The sequence below is a fragment of the Anguilla rostrata genome, chromosome 17 (genome assembly GCF_018555375.3).
Source record: "Anguilla rostrata isolate EN2019 chromosome 17, ASM1855537v3, whole genome shotgun sequence".
Lineage (NCBI taxonomy): Eukaryota > Metazoa > Chordata > Actinopteri > Anguilliformes > Anguillidae > Anguilla > Anguilla rostrata.
In genome coordinates, this window is record NC_057949.1 from 3888088 (window position 1) to 3911558 (window position 23471).

At 43.4% G+C, this 23471-nt stretch overlaps 1 protein-coding gene across 10 annotated transcripts in view; it reads right to left on the reverse strand.

The window, feature by feature from the left end:
• Positions 1-20290, reverse strand: part of LOC135243503 (trinucleotide repeat-containing gene 18 protein-like) — an 86365-nt gene extending 66075 nt beyond the window's left edge. For 3 of the 10 annotated variants that reach the window (XM_064315388.1, XM_064315386.1, XM_064315380.1), the window contains exons 1-2: positions 20097-20290; positions 18022-18351 (exon numbers count right to left, since the gene is read on the reverse strand). In XM_064315388.1, coding sequence (XP_064171458.1) covers positions 18022-18229 — 208 coding nt within the window. In that variant the 5' untranslated portion in view covers positions 18230-18351; positions 20097-20290. The other 7 variants (XM_064315381.1, XM_064315387.1, XM_064315384.1 and 4 more) reach the window with 7 other exon arrangements.
• Positions 20291-23471: the final 3181 nt, after the last annotated feature.

Sequence of the window (23471 nt, forward strand, 5' to 3'; positions counted from 1 at the left end):
AATGATGATGTACACAAAAGCATACTAGCAAAATTACCGAGATGATTTTTTAATGAGTTTATTTTTTTTTTTACAAATGGTTATAGCCTACCACATTCATAAAGCCCGACCCTGCTCTGGAGCAATGCTGCTTCGCCTCCGACCGCAAGACAATAGCAGGAAACGGCTGCGGGCGAGAGGTTTGCGTAATAATGGTTACACGCGTTTTTTTTTTTTAAAAAAAGGACGACAGCAGATTTATTTTCGCTGATGCGCTGCTCTGTCGCCAGCACCGCGGAGCAGAAACTCCACTGTCGCGCGCACTGCGACCTCACGGAGGGAAATCGCGCTCGTCTGACAGCGTGCGAAAAAAAGCACAAGCGTTTGTTCGAATGTTCATTGGGGGGGGGGTCACGGTCTGCTAATTTTCCTCCCCGTCTTTGCTCAGGAAGTACCCTCCCCCCCCCCCCCCCATGGCCTCCCCCCAAAAAATTACTATCTTCAGTGAGTTCATTGGGAAAAACAAGTCGCGTGGAATTTTCTTTGGCGTTATCAACAGTCATTTTGACATAGTCTTGCATAGGTTTGCATAGTTTAATTTGCCTGTCCTGACAAGTCCACCTGGATGAGGTGAAGAACAGTGAAATTCCTGCTCGCAGCAAGCACTGCAGGGCCCAAACAGAAACAAATAACTTTTAATCTGTTACGGTTATTTGACAGGTGGGAGCAACAACATAATTGCACTGGTTACCGGGAAGTGTGTCAGGTACATTACATTACATTACATTATAGGCATTTAGCAGACGCTCTTATCCAGAGCGACTTACACAACTTTTTACATAGCACTTTACATTGTATCCATTTATACAGCTGGATATATACTGAAGCAATGCAGGTTAAGTACCTTGCTCAAGGGTACAACGGCAGTGTCCTTACCCGGGATTCGAACCTACGACCTTTCGGTTACAAGCGCAGTTCCTTACCCACTGTGCCACACTCCGTCCAGGTACCGTGGATGTGCCTGTTCGACTGAGTTGGTCCATGGTGGGAACGCCTAAAAGCGCGATGAATAGTACTATAGTGTTTTGAATACCCTCCGCATGCACATTTAATGGGACTTGTTTTTGCCAGAATGTTCTCAGCCCGTTAAGTGGCAGCTCAGTGGAGTTATAGAGCTGCCATTTAAAGGGTTAATTCTGTTTAAAAGAGACTTTTGCATAACGCCGGAGTCCCGTGCTCTTGTTTGAGTTCAGTTACAAAAAGCGGGAATTCTGTTGCAGATGACTTGATCCTTCAACCGGCAGCTCAATCGCTTGTTTGGGTATGATTTGCTGCTGTGGGAATGGCTGGTCTTTTGCAGGCTCAATCCTGGCTATTTTAAAAAAACATACTGAGCCCTTAGGTGTTTAATACTACCAATTAATGCGCAAACTGAACCAATTTAAAAACGCAAATTTTTGATAAGTTAGTCTTCATATTTGTTGTTATCAGGTAGGAGTTAAAATGTGTCAACATTTCTGCCAAGCCTCATATCCTAAACCTCACAAGAGAAACTGCTTTGTGGCGTGAAACCAAAATTCAAGCACCCATTAAACACTCAAAGCCAAGAAATACACATACTTGTGTGTAATTTTTTAAATACAGGTTTGCACAGTTCATAATTCAGCTCAGAATTTGTTTAATAAACACGGCCGTTTTTTTTTTTCTTTCTCTGGATTTGTTTTTATAATGTAAGCTTACCTTCGGCTATGGCAACCGAACCTGTCCGGATGAGGCACTTTAAAAACAAGGATTAGCTCAACTGCCTGCTAGACGAAGCAAACAGGCTTCACTTACATGCTGGGGTACACCCTATCTGATCAGATCGCTTTTCCGTGACATGAGGATGTGAGCAAACGGCGCATCTAGCCAATTAAAAGCGTAATTTGATAGCGAGGTGCGGGACTGTGAGACTTGCGGGGAATCTGGTGCGGTTTTGGGTGGACTGCAGGAGCCGTGCAGTTCAGTAAAGCAGGGATACTGCATCCCTAAGCTCTACGCTCAGTGGATGACCTGCCTTTACTGACTCCGCACACAGCCAGACCAAGGGGCAGCCGACACAGCCTTCATTTTAAAGATAATTTTATGGATTCGACATTCATATCCAGCCAGAGAGCTCCAGGAGGGATCAGGTCGAGAGCAGTGATCAAACGTTCAACAGCACTGAACGCTGTCACCATTTTATTGACTACTACAGCCACCTCCACTATAGAGACCACTACAGCCACCTCCACTATAGAGACCACTATAACCACCTCCACTATAGAGACCACTATAACCACCTCCACTATAGAGACCACTACAGCCACCTCCACTATAGAGACCACTATAACCACCTCCACTATAGAGACCACTATAACCACCTCCATTATAGAGACCACTATAACCACCTCCATTACAGAGACCACTACACCCGCCTCCATTATAGAGACCACTACACCCAACCTCCATTACAGAGACCACTACACCCGCCTCCATTATAGAGACCACTACACCCGCCTCCATTATAGAGACCACTACACCCGCCTCCATTATAGAGACCACTACACCCGCCTCCATTACAGAGACCACTACACCCGCCTCCATTATAGAGACCACTACACCCGCCTCCATTATAGAGACCACTACACCCAACCTCCATTATAGAGACCACTACACCCGCCTCCATTACAGAGACCACTACACCCGCCTCCATTATAAAGACCACTACACCCAACCTCCATTACAGAGACCACTACACCCGCCTCCATTATAGAGACCACTACACCCGCCTCCATTACAGAGACCACTACACCCAACCTTCATTACAGAGACCACTACACCCGCCTCCATTATAAAGACCACTACACCCGCCTCCATTACAGAGACCACTACACCCAACCTTCATTACAGAGACCACTACACCCGCCTCCATTATAAAGACCACTACACCCAACCTCCATTATAGAGACCACTACACCCGCCTCCATTATGCTATTGGACAAAACCCCCCACCTCACAAAAAAAGCTACTCAACTGTGCAGCACTGGTCCATAAATAAAAATAACTTCATACAAAATTTGCTTTGCCTGCAAGACGCACTCGAGCATTTCCCCATGAAATAAAGTTCAGGCTAAACTGCAAAACAAACAGAAAGCAAACGCCGAGGTGCACGAGCGCAAAATGGCAAATTACCAAGATAATTGTTTAAAGAGCTTATTTGCTCGTGCTTTATATCGCCTGTTGACGTTTCCCCAGTTTTGAAGGAGGCACTTCAAATTGAGTAGGTGCACCTGCGAGTGTTGGTAGTTATCTTAAATTACCCTATGCTGTCAAGTGCGGCCCCCCCATCCCCCATCGCCCCCCCCCCCCCCCCGATTCATCATAGCACATTCGCTAAAGCCCGACTCTGCTCTGGAGCAAAGCTGCTTGGCCTCCGACCGCAAGACAATAGCAGGAAATGGCTGCGGGTGAGAGGTTTGCGTAATGATGGCTACACGCGGTTTTTTTTAAAAAAAAGGACGACATCAGATTTATTTTCGCTGACACGCTGCTCCGTCGCCAGCGTCGCGCCACCGACCGCCGCGCGCGCGCCGATCTCGCGCTCGTCCGACGGCGTGCGCGAAGAGAGCGAGCGTTCGCTCGAACGCCCGTCGGGGTCACGTTCCGCGAATCCGCCTCTGGGCAGGAAGTACCTTCACCCCCCCAAAAAAAAATATGGGAATCTTTGGTAGGTTCATTGGGAAAAAACAAGCCGTAGGTTTGCGTAGGTTTCATTTGCCTGTCCTGACAAGTCCACCTGGATGAGGGTAAAGAACACAGAAGTTCCTGCTCGCAACAAGCGCCGCAGGGCTCAAACAGAAACAAATAACTGTAATTCTGTTTGGTTACTCTGACAGGTGGGAGTAACAGCACAGAGCAGGTGATGAATAGCATCGTAGCGGTCCGATACCCTCGGCATGCAGATTTATGAGACTCGGTTTTGCTTAAATGTCTTTGAGCCTTTAAGCGGCAGCTCAACGGAGCGATAGGGCTGTCAGTTAAAGGGAAGGGATGATTCTGCCACGGCTGAACTGACCTCTCAGCAAACAGCTCTACCGTTCGGTTGGGTATGCTTCGTCACCGTGGGAGCACCCAATCTTCTGCAGGCACAATCTCGATGGTTTCCTATAAACTGGGCCCTTGAGCGTTTGACACTACAAATTAAAGTGCAAAGTGAACCAATGTAAGCACTCAACCCAGTTATGATTTGGCAAGGCTAGATGTTTGTTGTGCATAACCATGTACAAGTTAAAATGTGCCAACGGTCTTGTTTTAAAGAAAAAAGCAACAGTAAGGTCGGGGGGGTGGGGGGTGGGGGGGTGGAGGTTGGCAGACTAGAGGCCCTCCAGGACCTGGTTCCTGTAGCACCATCGGCAGCAGTTCCAGGACAGAAGCACTGAAGAGCGCAGCCATTGCCAATACATACACATTCACAGGAAAGCATTTGCATCGACAAATACACACACTCAGCAATTTGTCTGAGGAGGAAAACACCATAACCAAATGTTTGCACTTGATTTTGCATTGAGTGGGGAAATTTATCCATTGGGTATCCAAATATTTTGCTAGGATAACTAACTGCCAGAATTCCAGGGCTTTCGTGGTTTTATTCCGGTCGTTGCCATTTTACTGCAACTAATTTTAGGTCGTTAGTTAAGAGATAGAGGGAGCAAGAAAATATGAAAGAGAGATGGACTCAGAAAGGTCAAAAGAGCCCATGCACATCAGCGCAAGTCTCTCCCACACCGCCGTCTCGAACGCTGAAACACTAACGTTTGGCGGTTGCCTTTCTGGAGTCCGCCTGATGCAGTTATGCTGGGACAGTGGAATTTAAAATGCCTGCCAAGCAGCATTTTAAATTAACACAAGTGACCCACATGCGGCGGCGGTTCAGCTTTGGGCACTGAGCTGCAATTTTACAGCACTGCCAAGCCACGTGCTGCACAGAGATTCAAGCACGCGGACGCACAGACGCACGCACGTACACGAGGACATACATGCATGCCCACTGTGCATGGACAGACAGATAAAGCCCTATCTCGAAGACAGATAATGCCACGTCTCTCAGAGAGAGACAGACAGACGTACATACAGATGCACTCAGACACAGCCACATACAGACACGCCCACATCACTCACAGACAGAAACAGGCAGACCGACACACACATTAACACATGACATAACATGAGATAACAGACTGCACCATAACATAACATGACATGACATAACGGAAGATAACATAACATAAAGACAAGAACAGGCCATTCAGCCCAACAATGCTCGCCACATGCACACACACGCACACACACGCACACACACACACACACACAATACATATATACATTTTCCCAAGAAACGGGGAAGTGGGGGTCACACAGCAGTCCGCGCACTACCCTAAAGCTGATTATAAACACCTTCATATCTGGGCAACTTCAATTTCATTGCCCATCTGTTAGCAGCATGCAGCACCATCACCACTTGCAGCACAACGCACAGAAACGATTTCCCCTGCCTCAGAACAGGGGCTAATGCAAACAACGCGCTTCACAACAAGGGCCCTACGGAACAGCTTGCTTTCCATTGTTTAAAATAACTGCTTGGCAAGGGAGCATGAAACGAAAGACAAGGGCCTATACCACAGCTTAGAGAGAAAGGGGGTGGGGGATACAAGATATCTCCTCAGCCTGATTCACGTCATGTGACTCATTGACAGACAAGCCATATGTATTCTGATACACAATGGGTTTTTTTTAATGAGGCTTAACAAAAATGAATCATTTATAAGAGGCGAACAGAGGGCACTAATCCTTCAGACAGGTTAATGGTTTAACCGCTTCATGCTTTCAACCCACACGCACAACGCGGAACAAACCTCTCTCTGTCAATCCCTTGAGCACGTGCATTTATGCAGAAGAGGACCCAGCTTAGCATTCTAACCGATGTCATTATTTTCTTTACAAAACTCGGTTTTTAAAAACACACGTAAGTCAATGTGTGTCCAGTTCCAATTCTTTTGTAGGCCTATTTGTTTTGTCGATCGTGGGGCAACCGTGCGAAAGCTTGCGAATTTCAATCGCAATTGCCGTTCGAGTAGCCTGTAAAAACGGCGAACACGCCGCAGCATAAGCGTAAAGCGTTTAAATTCCTCTCGTTTTTTTATTGGGCTTGTAAGAAGCATACGCGCTGGTCTCCTCCACATCCTGTGGCCTGTGTACCCTTTAAAAAGAATAGGAATGCGAACAAAAACAGCAAGCCTCAAACGCGCAGTGCCCTTCGATACGCAGTAAACTGTTCTGGAGCGACACAATCGCAGCCGTCTCATTTCCTCTTTACGAGTCCGCCGGAGTGCAAAATCAGGCGGGAGTCCGACACCCGCGACGTCGGAAATGTGCGCGCACACAGGAGTGCATTAACTCCAAATCAAAATTTTACAGCTGGAAACCAGAACGCCTTACATTCTACGTTTTAATCCTAACATTTCAACATAAACCCTGTTTTGGTGAGTAGAAAACACAGTACTGCCCTCATTGGATATATCCTTATATTAACCTTAATTATTCCTTATTAACTAGGCTATTGCTTTTGCACCAAAGCTAGTCCACACAGTGGACCAGATAACCCACAACGACAACCACTCGCCCTCCATTTTAAAGCCATGCAAGAAAAAAATCTTGCTAAAAATACAAAAGACAAACAAATCTATTTTATGATGGATGACACGATGCCGCTGGGAATGACAATTCTGTTTTCCAAATTACCATCGTCATGGTTACTTCACTGTAACTATGACAATAACATGAAAATAAAATGGCATTCATTTTATGCAAAATATCTTTTCCAGAGATGCGTGGCCACATGTCCTACGCATATCTGAATACAGAGCGGTTCACAAAACACTGGAAGCACCTGATTATCCCGCTGCCAGACTCTGTGCATCTCAATTTTTAAACTTAGATTTTAATTACTGTCCTTACAGCATAATTTATACAAATGGACAATGTCAGCATGAATGGCTTAATTTTTTAAAATTAGGAACGGTGATGTTTAGAGGACCCTACCAGATGAAGCTTCTGTAGCTGTCTCATTTCACCAAAAGCTTAGGCTCTAGAAACCAGACTAAAACCTGACATTCTGAATAATGGGTATGGAGCTGGTCTTGTAGTCACAGGCTCAACTGCTGTAGTACCCTTGAGCAAGGTACTTAACCGGCATTGCTTCAGTATATATCCAGCTGTATAATTGCTCTGTAAGAAGTTGTATAAGACGCTTTCGATAAATGCTTGTAATGTGGTGTAACATGTCATTCATAATTTCACTTACCATAACTTTCTGGTTATAGCCAATGCTTACTGTGTGAACTGGACTTAATGTGTTCATGACTATGCATAACTGTTACATAATGAGTATTGTACCTTATCAGACTTGTGTTTTGTAATTGTTCTAATGACCTTTGGAAGGCACTGAACGTTGCTTTGGATAAAAGTGTCTGCCAAATAAATGTTATATATATATATATATCATTGGGTAGTGGAAGCAGAATTCAACATTTAATTAAATAATAAAGACACTAAATGTGTGTGCCTGAGACGTAAGGACCCTGTGATTGCTTTGCAACTCGTGTTACCTGAGCACCAGGTGTGTGTGTGTGTGTATTGCTGCTGACTGAGCAGGTTCTAAATCCTACACATGTGGAGCCTGGCCCAAATTGGCAGCCTCAATCAGCGTGGAATAACCGTTATTGTAATCCAGTCAATTAAGAGTAAACCAGTTTTTATTAAAAAGAAGGAGGAAAAAAAACACACACATACACACACACAAAGAAAAACCAGCCAAACCAGAACGTGTCGCACAGGAGACAAACGTTCTGTTCAACGTTACAGACAAAGGACCACTGACAGGTATATTCTACGTGTCAAAACTGCAATGCGCTAGGAGACTTATAGGACAATGGATCTGCACACAGGGGGGAGTAACAGCAAGCGCAGGCATTCTCCAGCTTGAGCCTTAAGGCCTCCAGACGCCGACCGAACCCGGGAAAAGCATTCAGTCGAGCCTCCCTTTCTGGAGCCGCGGGATCAGATTTTACAGCAGAGGCCCGGTGTCAGCTTGGCGGCGGGCTGTTCTTAAGGTCAGGCCGCGCGGCTCAAAAACACAGCCTTATCAGCTACCGCTTATCGACAGAACGCCTGCTCAGCCGGCCTCATCTGGCGCGTTATCTTAGCACGGTTTAAAAAAACAAAACAAAAAAGAACAAATTCCAGAGGCACCATTTTAGGCACCACTCCCGTCGAGCAAAATAACATACGAGAAGGTATGAATCAAAGCATTTTGAGCGCAAATGTGTACAGTTAACCTCAGCAGCACTAGGAGAAGGCAGGGAGAGATATGCTCGTTGAAAGGACAGGAGTGAGTTGTGGCACGTTGACCCGTCCTGTCCAAGAATAGCGCAGGACTGAGCAGAATGAAGTGCTGAGCATTTGCCCAAACGAGAAAGCAAAAGCAACAGGACCGCTCTACCGCCTGGCTTCTCCTCGGGAACGGGAAGGTCAGCGCTCCTAACGTTTCAGCGAAGTGAAATTAGCGGCGTCTCGCGCAGACGAACGCATCTGGGAAGGACACGCATTCACGGCACGCGAGACGACCGGCTTCCGGACCGCTTAACGGCAGAGGCTGCCTCGAGATGTCCGCGAAACGGCGCGAGCGCGCAGCGCGTGCGGAAGGACATTGAAACGCGTCGAAGTTCAGAGGAGAGAGTCAAGGCAGCGAGCGCGTGTTTTTACGAACCCCTCTGCCCATCGCACCACGTAGCCGCTTCTGCCAAAGCCGTTAGCAGTGGGGGAGGCGGGGGGAGCAGGGTTACCGAGACGCGCAGCCCGATACGCTGGCCTGTCCAGGCCCAGCGCACGATGGTACACGCCGGACCCGAGGATCCGTAGCGCATGCCCGCGGCCCGATACGCTGGCCTGTCCAGGCCCAGCGCACGATGGTACACGCCGGACCCGAGGATCCGTAGCGCACTCCCGCGGCCCGACTGAGCGCGGAGGCCCGGGCCGCTGAAACAGCTCCTCTCCGCTCCGGCTCCGGAGCTCCCGGTAGTAACCAGAGCCTCGGCTGGAACCGAACAGGCAAATATTTACCTAAAGAGGGCGGCGGCTCGGCGCCCGTCTAACCCTGGAAAGTGCCGCGCGTCGGCAGACCCGCGCCAAATTAAACAAAAATGTCACCGGGCCGCTGGAGACGGCTGGGAAGGATGTGTGTCTTGCGTTACAAACGTGCGGATTTCGCTTCTTTCGCGCGCGGAAGACTCCGGGGCCTTCCGGTGGAACCCGAGCGAATCAGAGGCCTTCGGACTCCAGCCTGCTCCCGGACAGGCAGACTGGCGGACGGATTTCAGACACAGAAATTTAATTGAATTTAATTTTTTTAAATGCAGAGACTAACTGCGGAACACACTTTTGTGCTGTTGCTACTGCTAAATTCTCAGCATCAGGAGAAAAAAAATTCTTGCAAGAATTTTAGGTGATTAAATATGGATTATTTCCACACCATTCCAGGATTACATCTTTAAAAAAATAGGTGCAAAAGCATTCATAACTGCACTAACTTGCAAGCTTGCAAGACGATTAGCATTAGCTCACCGGGCTGCAATGCAACCTAATGGCTTGGGGCTAACCTCCAAGCATGATAAGGGTTACAAAGCCTCATTTGGCTACAAATACCTTTTTTTGGGGGGGTCTGATGATTGCGTTGGGCTCATTTGCATACTAAGAACTGTTCAAAACTAGAAACTAGATCATGCGTGTAGAAGGCAAATATTACAAAAGCATGGAAAGCCAAGCAAATTCCTTATTTTAAAAAAAAGGGGGTGATGGGCATAACATCTGAACTCGGGCATCCCAAACGAGAATGTTTATGATGAGCAGCGCGAACTGTTATTCCTGACTGGCCTTGGCATTCTCCATGTATCCACCCACCATGAATAACAAGCTGATTCGAGAACTTACTGAAGTGCACGTTAACAATAGCTGAAATATAAACACCAATCATGGCCGCATTTAAAAAAAAAAAAAAAAATTCTCTATAATTATGGCGCCCAATGATGGGTGAGCATGTCTAATTCCCACTTTAATTTTGAATGGCCAACTATCTGCATGGGGTTATTATTGTCTCATAAATCATTAAATAAATGAGATGATCTCAACACAAATATTCGCAAAAAAAAAAAATTTCTTACACTAAACAATCAGTTCACAAATATGTTTCTGCACTCACAAACAACTCTCTCTCAAACAGACAAATGTAATAATACATTTTCTTCACAATTTCTTGACACTTTTTCTGGGGGGAAAAGACCTACCAATGTATGGCCATCAATTTTACAATGACTTGATGTGCATTTAAGCATCAACCTGGCTTGTGTGGAATCACTTGCATTAATTTGCGCAAATTTATCCACAGATAGGTTGTTTTTCCCCCACTTTTACGGCAGTTTACGGCAGCCAATCAAATTTTAAGACATCCCTTCGCTAATGCCCACATTAGTCCCACCAATCACAGCACTTATGCAGTTCAACCAAACATTTTTATTATTTTTTCATTGTCAACTAAGTGCAATACGGTGCAATATATCATCAGTCATTCAGCAACCACTCCACACCCATCTCCACAATAAACACCAGGATTCTTGTTTTTAAATAAACAGTGGCACAGCCGATAAGGCCGAGACTACAGACTGCTCTGACACTCGAGATAAAAACGGAAAACCGGCCCCACCCGAAAGCTCTCTTTTCAAGTAGGTACCGGAAAGCCTGCATCAGCACTTCCAAAAATAATGCTGTAATAACAGTTTGATTGAAACTGAAGTTGAGTCCGTAGCGATGCTACACCATTATGCACTGCTCCACTGCCCAAGCCGCTAAACAGACCATTACTGAACAATGCATTTGGCAATCATTAACTCCCGTTAGTGTTTGCAAGCACCTGAACACAGAACCTACAGGTCGAAACGCAGATTGTACAAACCTGTTCAGCCCAGGCAGATGACTGGACGTCCGAAAAGCATTAACTGGCAAGTTTAGGCCAACTGATTTCAGTGAATCATTTCCTAAGGAGCAGAAGGCCACATGATCTTCCAGCAGATGAACGCAGCTCAACAGAACTTGGAAGCCCGAGAACATCATTCCAGAAATTGCAGCAGGTTACACAATATTGCCACAGCTGCCCAGTTGCTCACACTTGCTTGAACTTACAGAAATAGGACGCTCCAACAGCCAAAATAATAAAGGCCACTTCTAAATCAATGGACTTTTTGGCACATAAATTGTCCACCCTCCTTCATCCCCCTAAATACTCCTCTTGCCTGCACTCCCTCTGAACACTAGAGCACTTAAAACCAGAAAAATCAGCAGAGGTCAGTAAAGTCTATTGGACTGCCAGTCACAACCCTAGCCTGCCCGTATTAGTCTTAGAGAGACTCAGAAGCATTGGGGCGGACGTCCCGCACGGTGAACTGAAATCTAAAACTCACAAGGGAGTGGAGGGGTCCCAAAAGATTGCATGACTAAATCTGGAGGGCAAGTTAACGGCTAGGAAATACGGGACAATTTCACTGAAGAACTAAACAACAGAACCGATAAACGGGAAATATACGCACGTAGGCATGCACAGACGCATGCAAATATTTAACAGACACGAAATTACGCGATCCATCTCTACCATACACGCGTAAATGGCCTAACGAAAAAAGGGAAAGGGGAAAGCAATAGCATCGTACAATACTGTAAGAGGGCCCCACATCAATAATTGGTGGGAGCGCGAGCGCAGGACAAAGAGGAAGGAACGCTTTGCTGCAATATTACAGGAGGGATTCAAGCAGCTGCAGGGCTAATAAAACCGCCGTCAATCCGCCGTCACTCTTTGGCAGCGAAGCGTAACGGCCTTGTAGGTCGGTAAAGTCTGCGCTCCCTCTTTGACGGCCCTTACTACACCCCTAGCCTCGAAATAAGATGCGGTAACACCGCGTATCTCGCTCTAGTTGTGAATTCAGTTTTTTTTTTTTTTTTTTTAACTACCACTAAAACAAACACTACAAGAGAAGGAATTCCGCTCACTACGAGACAAGAAAAAGCTTGTTGCTACGAGCAACACTTTCAAGACCACTCAGTCATTTTTTTGTTGAAAGCGACCACTTCATAGCATCTAATTACAGAGCCTGTCAACCAAAATAATTGCTCTCCTCTATGTTTATTTTTATGTGCACGGGCCACAATGTGCGTCATTCTAATTATTGTCATTTCCCCTGCCCTTACATTCTGCAGAGCGTTCCGCCCACGGTGACCACAACAATCCCTTCAAACAGATGAAGATTAAATGAATTGAGAACAGGGGAGGGGCCTTTGTGTGACACAGAAGGTGCATCTAATCTCCTTTCAAATTCTGGACAGGGGCATTTGTTGATAATCTCAGGTCTGATTAAATGGAGTGCTGTGGGGTTCGCATCTATAGCAACATGTCACATTGCCAGAAGAGCATAAGTGACACCCCAGTTAGACTGCCTGTGTCTTTACACGAATTGTCATTATGTACACATTTATACTTAGAACTGGGACACGCGTTAGAAAAGTATGCCTAACCTAATTCACTATGGATAAAGAGGTCTGTTAAATTGATCAAGTACTACTGCAATAATCACATTCTGGCAGAACATAAATTATCTCCGAGCACTAAAATGCCTGCGAGTGCCGTAGCTCATATTCGTTGGGAACCATAGTTTCAGTCTTTGCAACGCGTGATAGGCTGTATATTACGTATGGTTCACACAGCACGGTTTAAAAAGACTAAATTGCATAAACCTGCAAAAAATCCGACTCCCACCGCATGTCTCCAGATACTTACAATGTTCACACGCATAAACAGACCCATTCACAACAAATGTGCCGCAAATAGATGTGCTTTAATCAGACCATTTCACCTCCTCTGGGCCCAGAATGCAAGCGCCGCTGAAAACACAACACTGACGAAATTAAAAACGAATGCGGCCTTCGCAGTTCATTACTCAACGTGAGTTAAACATCCCATTACACCTTAAATATAAAGCGCTTTTATCAGAGTTGGCATTTATTGAAGAACCTTTAAGAATGGTAGACCCATGAGCGCTTGCAAACTGTCCAACAAAAACTTGATATTTCCGAAAGCATATAGCTTTAACGGTCATTTCTTGAAGCACATACATAGTTAGGTTAAATGCCCGTCCTCAAAACAACACCACTGACAGGAATAACCCGGCCCACGCTTAGTTCGGTTTTCCAAAGAAAGCATCCGTCATGGCTAACGAGTGATGTTTTTAAGGAAGTAGCCTACGCTATTTTCAACAGTTTCTGAGGAAATTGAGTCATTCCATAAACACACGCTGCACGGCACAGAAGTGCCCATTTAAGTCTGCGAAAGTTCCTCCCCCGCCACCCAACACCCCCCAATCTTAGAGTCATTTCTAGCCAACATTCTGGACACACGCATGAACTCACAGAACAAACAGAGACAGGGCAGGGTGCATATACCGAGGTAACACGGACACCGCAAAACATTTGCCTCTCCCCAATCACGTAAGTCTCCCGTATCCAATACTCAGACAGACACTACGCAAGCCGGAGACACAGTTAGTCGTCCCACCAAATGGCACCGCTATCAAATGACCCCAGCGTCAGAAGTAATATGCGCCTTCCACCCAGATTCTCTCCTGCAGGTTGTAATCAGTAACACATTTCTGGTATGCGCTTTAGCGAGTGGCTGTATTTTTATTTCGGCGCGCGGGCCTGTTCACCAGCTGCTGCCCAGAGCGAGTATTCATTGAAGAAACGGAAGCGAAAGCTCGCGTCTCGCCCCGACCTCTCTCGGCTCATACACTCTCTTCGGATCAAGACGGGCTTGGATTTAAAGTTGTGAGGGGAATGAAAAACCTTGATTGTTCTGCATCTCCCCCTTCCTGCACTCAGCATATACGGGGGAAAAATATTATATACAACTGGACCAAACAACGTCAAGAAAGGAAATATTGACCTTCACAATAAGAAAGTTACAAAAAATATATAAGAAAATTATTTAAAGCAATTATTACCATTGCTATAATTTTTTCATGGATTGCTTATGGACAATGATACATGTTATGCAGGTGGCAAAAAAAAAAAATAATTTTTACCAAAGGAATACAAAGGCATGTATGTGGATTAATACAGTGTAGAGTGTGCAAAAATAAATCTGGCAATACAACGGAAAAAGTCAAGAATTGAATAACGAGTGACATTACTGCCTCTCCGTGAGATAGGGTGCCTTTTTGTACACCAGGCAGTGAGCACAAACTCCTATAAACAAACAAACACTCAGCCATTACTGGGAAAAATCACCACACTTTCTCTTCCTGTGCCAGCTCTTCTGTGTGGGCTAGGCCACAGACTGAGACAGAATAAATCCTGTTTGTCTGTCCACCCCAACACCTACCCCCATCCCGTTTAGAAAGGGGACTTGGAACGGGTAGCACTCAAGTGACACATCTCACAAGCGGGCGATCTCCTCATAAATCCATACAGCCCCCCCCCCCCCCCCCCCCAATGCATTTTTACCCCACAACAGTAAGCAATAGCAGAAATTACAGGATGCAGATTAAGAGAAGCAAGCAATTCATCCAGGGAGCACAACTGCAGCCATACACAAATAACATCCCAAATGGAGCCAATCTACACACACAATTTCTTCCAAACAACTTCATGTCGTATCAGCTCCGTTAATTGCACTCCCTTATGAGCATAGGGAGCGGGTGGCCTCAGAGAGTTTAGGCTGCGAGACATGATTGGCCCTACTGGTTTCATTACCTCCAAAGGGCTCAGTTGAAATCAACTTGGAGCTTGCCGTTTACCAACGTAAAAAAAAAAGTTACCAGAAAAACATGGTAAACACACAGCATCCATGCTATTTCTAGCCCAGACATCTGGAAATCGGCTTATCAGTGACCAAATACATGCACATTACACTTTTTTCACCATTAAAAACAATTCAACCAGGCTACATAACATAAGTGCACTGAAACGAACATTCTTTATTTTTTTCAACCCAGTAAGGAAAAATGTTTTCAGGGGAACGTACTGGTTTAATGTGGACATAGTTAACAAACTTAAAAGATGAGAACTCTCAACCAAAAACAAATCATGAATCTCGCACTTCTTGTGAGAGTTTAAAAAAAAAAAAAAAAAACATTCTAGAATATTCACTCACTCCTTCAAACTTCCTGACCCAGTGATATCAGACAAGGGAACACAGTGGGAACCTCTGAAGCCAAGACCTGCTGTTTGCTGTAGCAAACCGTCGCTACAATGCCTCACCATTTTAGATAAACCGAGCAGCATAGCCAGCAGGGCTATCAGATCTCTTTTGCCATTTGACAGCACTATATTTTGTGAAATGGCTCCCCTTCACTCGAATCAATCTGGCTTCGCTGACATATCATCCAACCACATTATCAGACAGGCGCACGGTATAGGCAAAAGCCAGCAATAAGGCGCAGCGGGATAGAGCGCGCTGCTAGCGGTATGGGAGTGCTAAATGCGAGTTCTCGGCAGTGCAAATACCGTGTTTATAAAGACTCGTCAAACCCAAAATCGCATAAATCCAGAGGCAACAAAAAGCTCGAGAGAAATGCAGAGGGAAAATATTACAATTGTGCAAAGCCGGCGTTGCCCTGAGAGAGCTGGCTGACAACGTCTCGATTGTGTCGGGAACAAAACGTTGCATTTAAAATTTCGAGAGACCCGCAACAGCCGGCTACAATCATGTTTGACATTTCCAACACGATCGTTCCATTGAAATGTTTTCAGGTTGCTCTGAACAGCACAGAGAGGGGTAGGCACTCTAAAATATCAGCTCGGCTGTTGACCTGAGATAACAAACCATTTCCTTGACATAACCGGGCAACCCCCCACCCCTCCCCCCAATTCTGAAATAGACCTCTTTTTTCCACCGAAACCATGCTACAATCTGTCAGTTCAGGAGTGCTACTTTATTACAAGTTCCCCTGCCTTTCTCTGACTCCCACACTGCCCGTGTTACGCAAGAACGAAATTTCCATTTCTGAGTTTTCATTCTTTTGGATTAGCTTCCTCACTTAGCTCCCTGACCGCATACCTAATCTACTTGTAAACATATTTTCCCAAACTGTAATGCTTGGGCAGAGACACCGCTAAACAATAAGCTTGCAGCACTGGGTTTTGTTCGGCCCTCCATGTCCGAAAAATAGAAACGAATACAGTAAAATGAAAAGACTCTTTGGCCATTAAATTCAATAAGGTCAAATTACAACATTAAACAAAACATGATATGCAAAAATGTCTCTCTATGCAAAAAGCAAACACATTTTAAGGTTACAAAGCATGGGGCACGTATTTGAATAGGGGGTGGCACTCAAATCTAAACATACTGATGACATACTGGTTTAACAGATTTTGGAAAACACTGTTATAGCCCAACAACTTCATGGAGCACATTTAATATCCATGCCAATTCCTGCTGGTGTCACAGAATGTGATATGTCCTTTTAAGAACTGGTCTACATGTTTAAGAATATGCAATTGAATTTAAGCCACCTTAATGAAAACTACTTTAAGTCTGGATAACATATGAAGTCCAAAAAGAAGTTCGTGGGAGTCTTCGGTGCATTTTGAAATCTGTCACGTCGTCAAAGCTATTTCCTCCCATCTCTTTAGACTTAATGCATAGTTAAAGGATTTCTTTAAAAAATGACAGGCGAACAATCAGTTGCCTGTAAATGGAAAATACCGCTATGCAGCTGCCCGTGTAAACCGAACACGTAAAATATCGCAATCAAACGCGCAAAAGATGGCGTTACAGGTTTTTCTGTTTTACTCAATCAGTATCGATATTCAGAACAGATTCTGAACACAAAAACCGTTTACCTTATAGATGGCTGCTATGTTCTTACAGTAGACCGATATATTGTGCCTACATTTTTAGTTCAATCCATTTTGCACAGATATCTGAGACTATAGCCAGCAAAACAGTGACACTGCTAGCCTAACTGTAACCTACATCTCATTACTCAACTCCCGTTATTCAGCTCAATGAAACTACCTACACGATTAGTTGGCATAGCCTGCATTCTCAGAGTGATAAATCATTTCCCCTCGCAACATGCATATGTAAACAAAGTAAAAGCTGATGCAATTACTGTTTTACTCTGATTTTTTTTTTAAACCCCCATCCCTTTACACATTCAACATTTCGACGAAAATCATAACACTCACTCTAGGCAATTCAAATAAACAGAATGACAAGCCATAGATCCATATCGCATTACACTTGTCGTTATGGTAATCACAAATAGCCTATCAGCATTTTCACATATTTGTGAATATTTGATATCATCGAATCTGTCATCTCCGGGCTTATGTCATCACGAGAATCTAAACGCAGCAAATCTAATAATGTCAAAGTTCCGTGCTCTTCTAAACATAGATTTACCACAAGAGACGTCCTAACAATGAACGCGATTAACAGCGGAAGACCTGAGACTGACATTCTTTCATTAGCTACATTCAGTATGTACAAAACGTTTGGTGATCATTGTTGGTAAGTAGCCTAGTTGTAAGCCATGTAGGACATGTAGGTGATACACGCCCATACTCCACTCCCCTAAAACGAAAATGTGGTTTCGCTCCTAATCCACATATGTATACATAATGTATAAGTATAAATAATAACAGTTTATAAGCATGACTAAAAATGTTTTTAAAAAATAAAATAATTGACGACACGCACCGACTCAAGTGTACACTTCTTTGCATACTTTCATACATAATCAGTGGATATTTAACAGTTTACGATTCACCAATACATCCACATTTACTTGGTTTACACATCCCGAATGATCAAAACAAATATTCGCAAGGCGTTCGCAATTAAAAAAGAGTGACACTCACCGTGATGAGAACGGAGGTTAATGGCCGATGACAAGTATTTTCCAGTATGGAGTGATGCCGAGTGTCCCGCGCCCAAGTGGCCGGGGGAAGGAGGTATTCTGCCGGCTGCAGCAGCCGCTCCAAGCCGGTGTGACTCCATGGCCAGCCCCGTGAGTAAAGGTGGGGGTATATGAACAGATCTCGGGGGTCCGCAATCTCGGCCATCCATTATCCAAAACAGATAAACTTCGTGTCGAAAACAGTCCACTGAGGAATTCCGAGAAAGCCAGATTGTTAAACAGTCCCTATATTTCCGGGCAAATCAGCGTCTGTATCAGGCATTCTGCTGACCTAAAAACAAAAGAAAACAAACACTGAGGGGACACTTTTCGGAGAAGGACCAAAACAGTTTTAAAAAACGAAGACAGGATATCAAAGTAACGTGGGCTAATTCAAACATCGTCAATGACGCATTTGTTATAATTACTCGGTCCTGTAATTTATTTATACATTTACTTGCTTATATTGATGCGCTAGCCTTTCGGCGCATGTAAAAAGAAAAAAAAACATATTTGGACATTAAAACAATTGTTTTCGTAATGTTTTTGACAGCGTCCAAGGTAGGCAACGATGTTCTAATTTGCAGCCCTCACAGCGTAGCTACAAATATTCCGCGTTGCCTTTTTGACTGGCGATGAGCTCATTTACCCAAAAACTCACTGTTTGTTCAAGTAAATAAACTCATCGTGCTACAAATGTGTTACAGTATCTGGAGCATCTGACGGCTTGTTATTTTCGTGTGTAGGATAGAAGTATGGGTAGTGAACGCTTATCCGACTAACTATCCGACAAACCTTTTCAATTCAAACGCGATACTATGCAGATTTTAGGCGCTTGAAGATAACAATACACGCTCCAATACACGTTTGAAGATAACCATGTTTCGTTTATGAGAAGAACATTCTATAACGTAGTATACTGACTACGTTTTATTTGGTTGCATCTGTAAGCCAAGTGTCTTACCTCCCGAGCGAAAGGAAGCACAAACTCAACATTTAGGCCCAGATATAGCTTGCAGAACTGCAACGGAAATCCCGGATGAAAAGGCTTAAAACACAAGATTGAAAACGATTGCTCCCAGCCGTGTTTTCAACGCACAGAACTACAAACTAATAACGTGGAATATACTGTCTTACCCAAGCAGCCGACGCCAGTGTTTACCAAAAAGTAGCCTAACGCTTACGTTATAGCAACGCCACAGACTGACGCGTTGGCTACTTACTGTGGACGTGAGTGTGAACGAGGGGTATTTCCTTCGTTCGTAATTGCTGTCCGGTATGTCTAAGGGACGCTACTGTTGTGATATTTGAAAATACGCGTATGAAGTCGCCAGCAGTGCTCGATGTCATAGAAATTAAGTCAATAATAAATATATATTCTATTTGCTTACAAAATTCTCTACACAAACGGCTTTACAAATTCCTGATCAATACGATTCGCTATCATGCAACGGTTTGTTTTCGTCGTCAGAAAGGGTTATGTTGTGCATGCTGTATCACTGGGTGTTACACGTTAATACTTATTGATGCACTCATCAGACTGCTGGTGTTAATACACCCCATTGAACGCAAGCTATAATAGTGACCCATTCCATTGATTCCAAACATTTAGGACCAGCCTGTTTAAAACATGAATTGAATTAAAAACCCCACGACAGATTTTATTACGGCGATGTTAAGATTTCTGATAATAAAATGGCCTATGTCGGAATGCTTCCTAAAGAAAAAAAAATACATTGGTCGTATTAAACGCCCATTCTTCAATATCAACAAACCCGATCTATTGCTAGCCTGCGTTTCAAACTTCTTTTAGTTGCATCAAACTTATTTCAAAGAAACGTCCCACCTTCGTTGTTCTTGTGCGTCTGCGAATCTGTTTTTGAAACGTTTTTCGAAATTATGCTCAGTTTTAAAGAGCTACCCGCCTTTTTAAACAACTTTGAAATGTTTACAAATAACGCCAATCCGTAATCCAAACGCTTTGAACAAGATATCGGATAGAAGTAGCCTATACTTTGCAAAACATTTAATTCTTACTTGCCATGGCGAATCACGCTACATAAATCCAACGATTCTTTTAAATCCAAACGTTTGCTGAAAGACTTGGAATACTCCATTTACACACCAGCCGTAGGATGAACTGTAGGCTAACATCGGGGGGAGAAAAGCCCCGTGTAGGTCCCTCACTGTAGATTTCGGTAAACTCTTAGGCAATGAAACAAGCATTGTTTTACAAGCACCGCCCCTTTAAACCCAACAAGACAAAATTCTGCAGAGAAAACTGCGATTGGTTACATGAAGTGCCAATCACCGCAATGTAAACACTTTGGCTCTTCGCCAGCTCTATAAAACCAATTATGGACCAAGGAGATTGTGCTGTTTCAAGGGTCCCCTCCCTTCAAGACTGAATGATCAAAACAAGCAGTGAGAATTTTTAGGAAGGCGGTTTCAAGGAACCTCTTCTATTCAAGCTCTGATGATCAAAATAGACATGGGCAGATCTGGAGGTAGTCGCAGTTAAATTCACTAGTGGACAACTCGGTTAATTTGGATAAAATAATCGGAATGAATCTCACATTTAGCCAGTGTATGTCCTCGGTCTGCGATTGTATTTCCATCGTTGGAGGCGTAAGCCTATTTTATTACTTGCGAACCTAGTATTTTCCGGAATGATTTGCTTAACTTACAAGAAGACCAAATGTATACTTGCAATTTACATTAAGGTAAAGTGGAATACGCGCGTCTTTTTAATCAACATTTTTTCTTTTCATTTTTTTTTTCGTTACGTCGCTGTTGTAAATGTCTGGTATAGTTGTTGGCTTTCTTGTTTTGAGCTAAGCCGAATTTTAATACTGTAATATACGCAGTGTTAAGTTGAGTCAAAGAGGGATAAAACAGCTAATTTTTTTTATTTTATTTTTTGTGGTAATGACAAGGAAATGAGTCATTAGAGGAATGCTTCGATGTGACTACAATTTAATGCAAACTTGGTGTTACGACTGTGCGTGGTTGTTTTGGTAAATTTGTTGTTTTCATTTTGTTGATTAATTTTTATTCATCTGTTATAAGAAAATGCTGTCAATATACAGTTTAGGCTTAAGAAAAATCATATTATTCAGCACCCTAATTCCCCAACATAAATATGTAGGCCTAGTTATGGAATTATGTAATTTAAAAGTCAAGAAACGAAATGGATTTGCATTTATAGGCGCCCTTTCCCCTTACATTTATTTCGTGCCAATACGAGTGTCCTCTCAATACCACAATGGACGTTCACATTAGGCCTGACAACCGACGCTAAAACAACAACGCTAAAATCGCACACTTGATAAAAGGAGACAAATTCGTGGCTGTAAATTTACTGCCACGTGCACATGGAGAACAACTATTGACCTACGTAAAGAGGCACAATAGAATAAACGTCAATAGAATAAAAACCTCACATTTGAAAACGCGCATAGTCTATTAGTAAATTAATAGAGCATGTGGACTTATTTCATGTTACCGCTGGTGAAACAGTAACTTGTTCTCTGCATGCAACCCCTGGAAGTTTCTATGATTATATATATATATATATATATATATATATATATATATATATATATATATATATATATATATATATATATATATACACACTTTTTATGCAGGTACGGTTTCAAATTCCCCTTTGTTGAGTCCTTACAAGTGACGGTTTCAAGCCTCCCCTTTTTGGGAGGCAGAAGGGAAGACTAAAATAGTGTGAAGGAAAAAGCAATGTCTGAATGTTAAGGCAAAATGAATCTCTTCTGTGTTGTATCCAGTTGCCGCTTTAACTTTCGGCAAAGGAAGCGTAGCCTACTTTTTAGAAGACCTTTTGACATTGGACGTTCTGGGGGTTTTTTCCTCGTCAAAGGATCAGTAGGAAAAGGGGGGAAGATCTGAACGTGGGGGTGGGTTGTTGTGACGAGGAAATTATAACAACATGGAGGCTCGCGGCTGCCTGAACTGAATGCGGACGAACTCTAATATGCGGAGCTACTGAAAATGACGACTTCATCCTGAGTGAACCTTACCCTCCACTTTACTCTAATCTATATGCGAACGCTGCAACTCAATATGACTTCGTGTTTTCGATCACAAAAGAAAAGTGGTGAGACTACGCCATTTTCCTAAATCTGTCCAAATCGAGGAGATGCCAGACTTCGGAATCAATTTTTGCGTTAAAATTGTTAGTTCTGGCACGTTTAATCGTCTTGAAAGGTATTGTACAGATGCCAGGCGCTTCTCTTTTATTATGGGTATGTATACGAAATAATTTAACTGTCAATAAACCACGAAATAACCAATACGAGTACATGGTTCTTTGTTTAAGGCCATTCCATGCACATTTGTAATACGTTTCCTTTGCTGGTAATTTCTTGAGATATTTGATGGAAAATTCAAGCAGACATATCCTTTTTGTCATTTTACAAAATGTTTTTGTCATTTATAATAGGCATAATTGGAATATGTTTGACTAGCGTATATAACACTCGCATAAGATAAAGAAAAAATAAAGAAATCGCATTTGAAACCCACTATGGCACTTTATAGGCGGAATGAAATAAACCAAAATTTATAGGCAAGTGCTATGCGATTTAGTTGCGAGGTCTTGTGCGATTTTTAATAAATTTCAGTTGCTTGTTTTTGTTTGGTAAAAAAAAAAAAAATAGCGCGTCTTTGCTTTAATAATTATGCCTGTAGCTGATCTGTTTTCTTTAATTTGTTAATTTGTAATTTATTTGAAATTTTGTCTAGCATATGGCCAACTTGTCGATAGTAATTTCAGTATAGGCTATGCTAGCTAAATTTCGATTGTAGTTCAAATATTGCACGAAATAAAGTAGCCAATACAGAACGCATTTCCTCTAAAATGAATATAGAGCAATTGTGCCGTGACTTGCGTCTAGACGGTAAATATTCCAGATCTCGCAGTTACCTTAGAACTTTCCCCGTTGATTTTCCAGAATATTTGAATATGACACTGGTTCGCCAAGCGCTTATAGTATCTGATACTAAGACGGCCGTTTTTTCGTATAAGGTTTAGTTACGGCGTGACCGATCACGGGCCGGCATGCCGTGATCGCCGTAAGGTTTAAAATGATCTTTTCTGTGTTGGGGAAAAATCACTGTTGTGGAGCATTAGCCTAAGAGACACTACAAGACCAATATAAAAACTGATAGCAATTACGCTCATGGACAACACAATTGTTTACTGTGTTTTTTTTCTTCAACACTAGGCCTACTCCCACATTTTCATATAGAATTCATTTCAGGTTTAGAAACAAACCCCCAAATACAGAATCCGACCATTTCTTTACTCGTCCAGCTCACTCCCTTATGTTTGTTCGTCAAAAGTGTGTTCCAAGATAGAATACAACATAACGACGA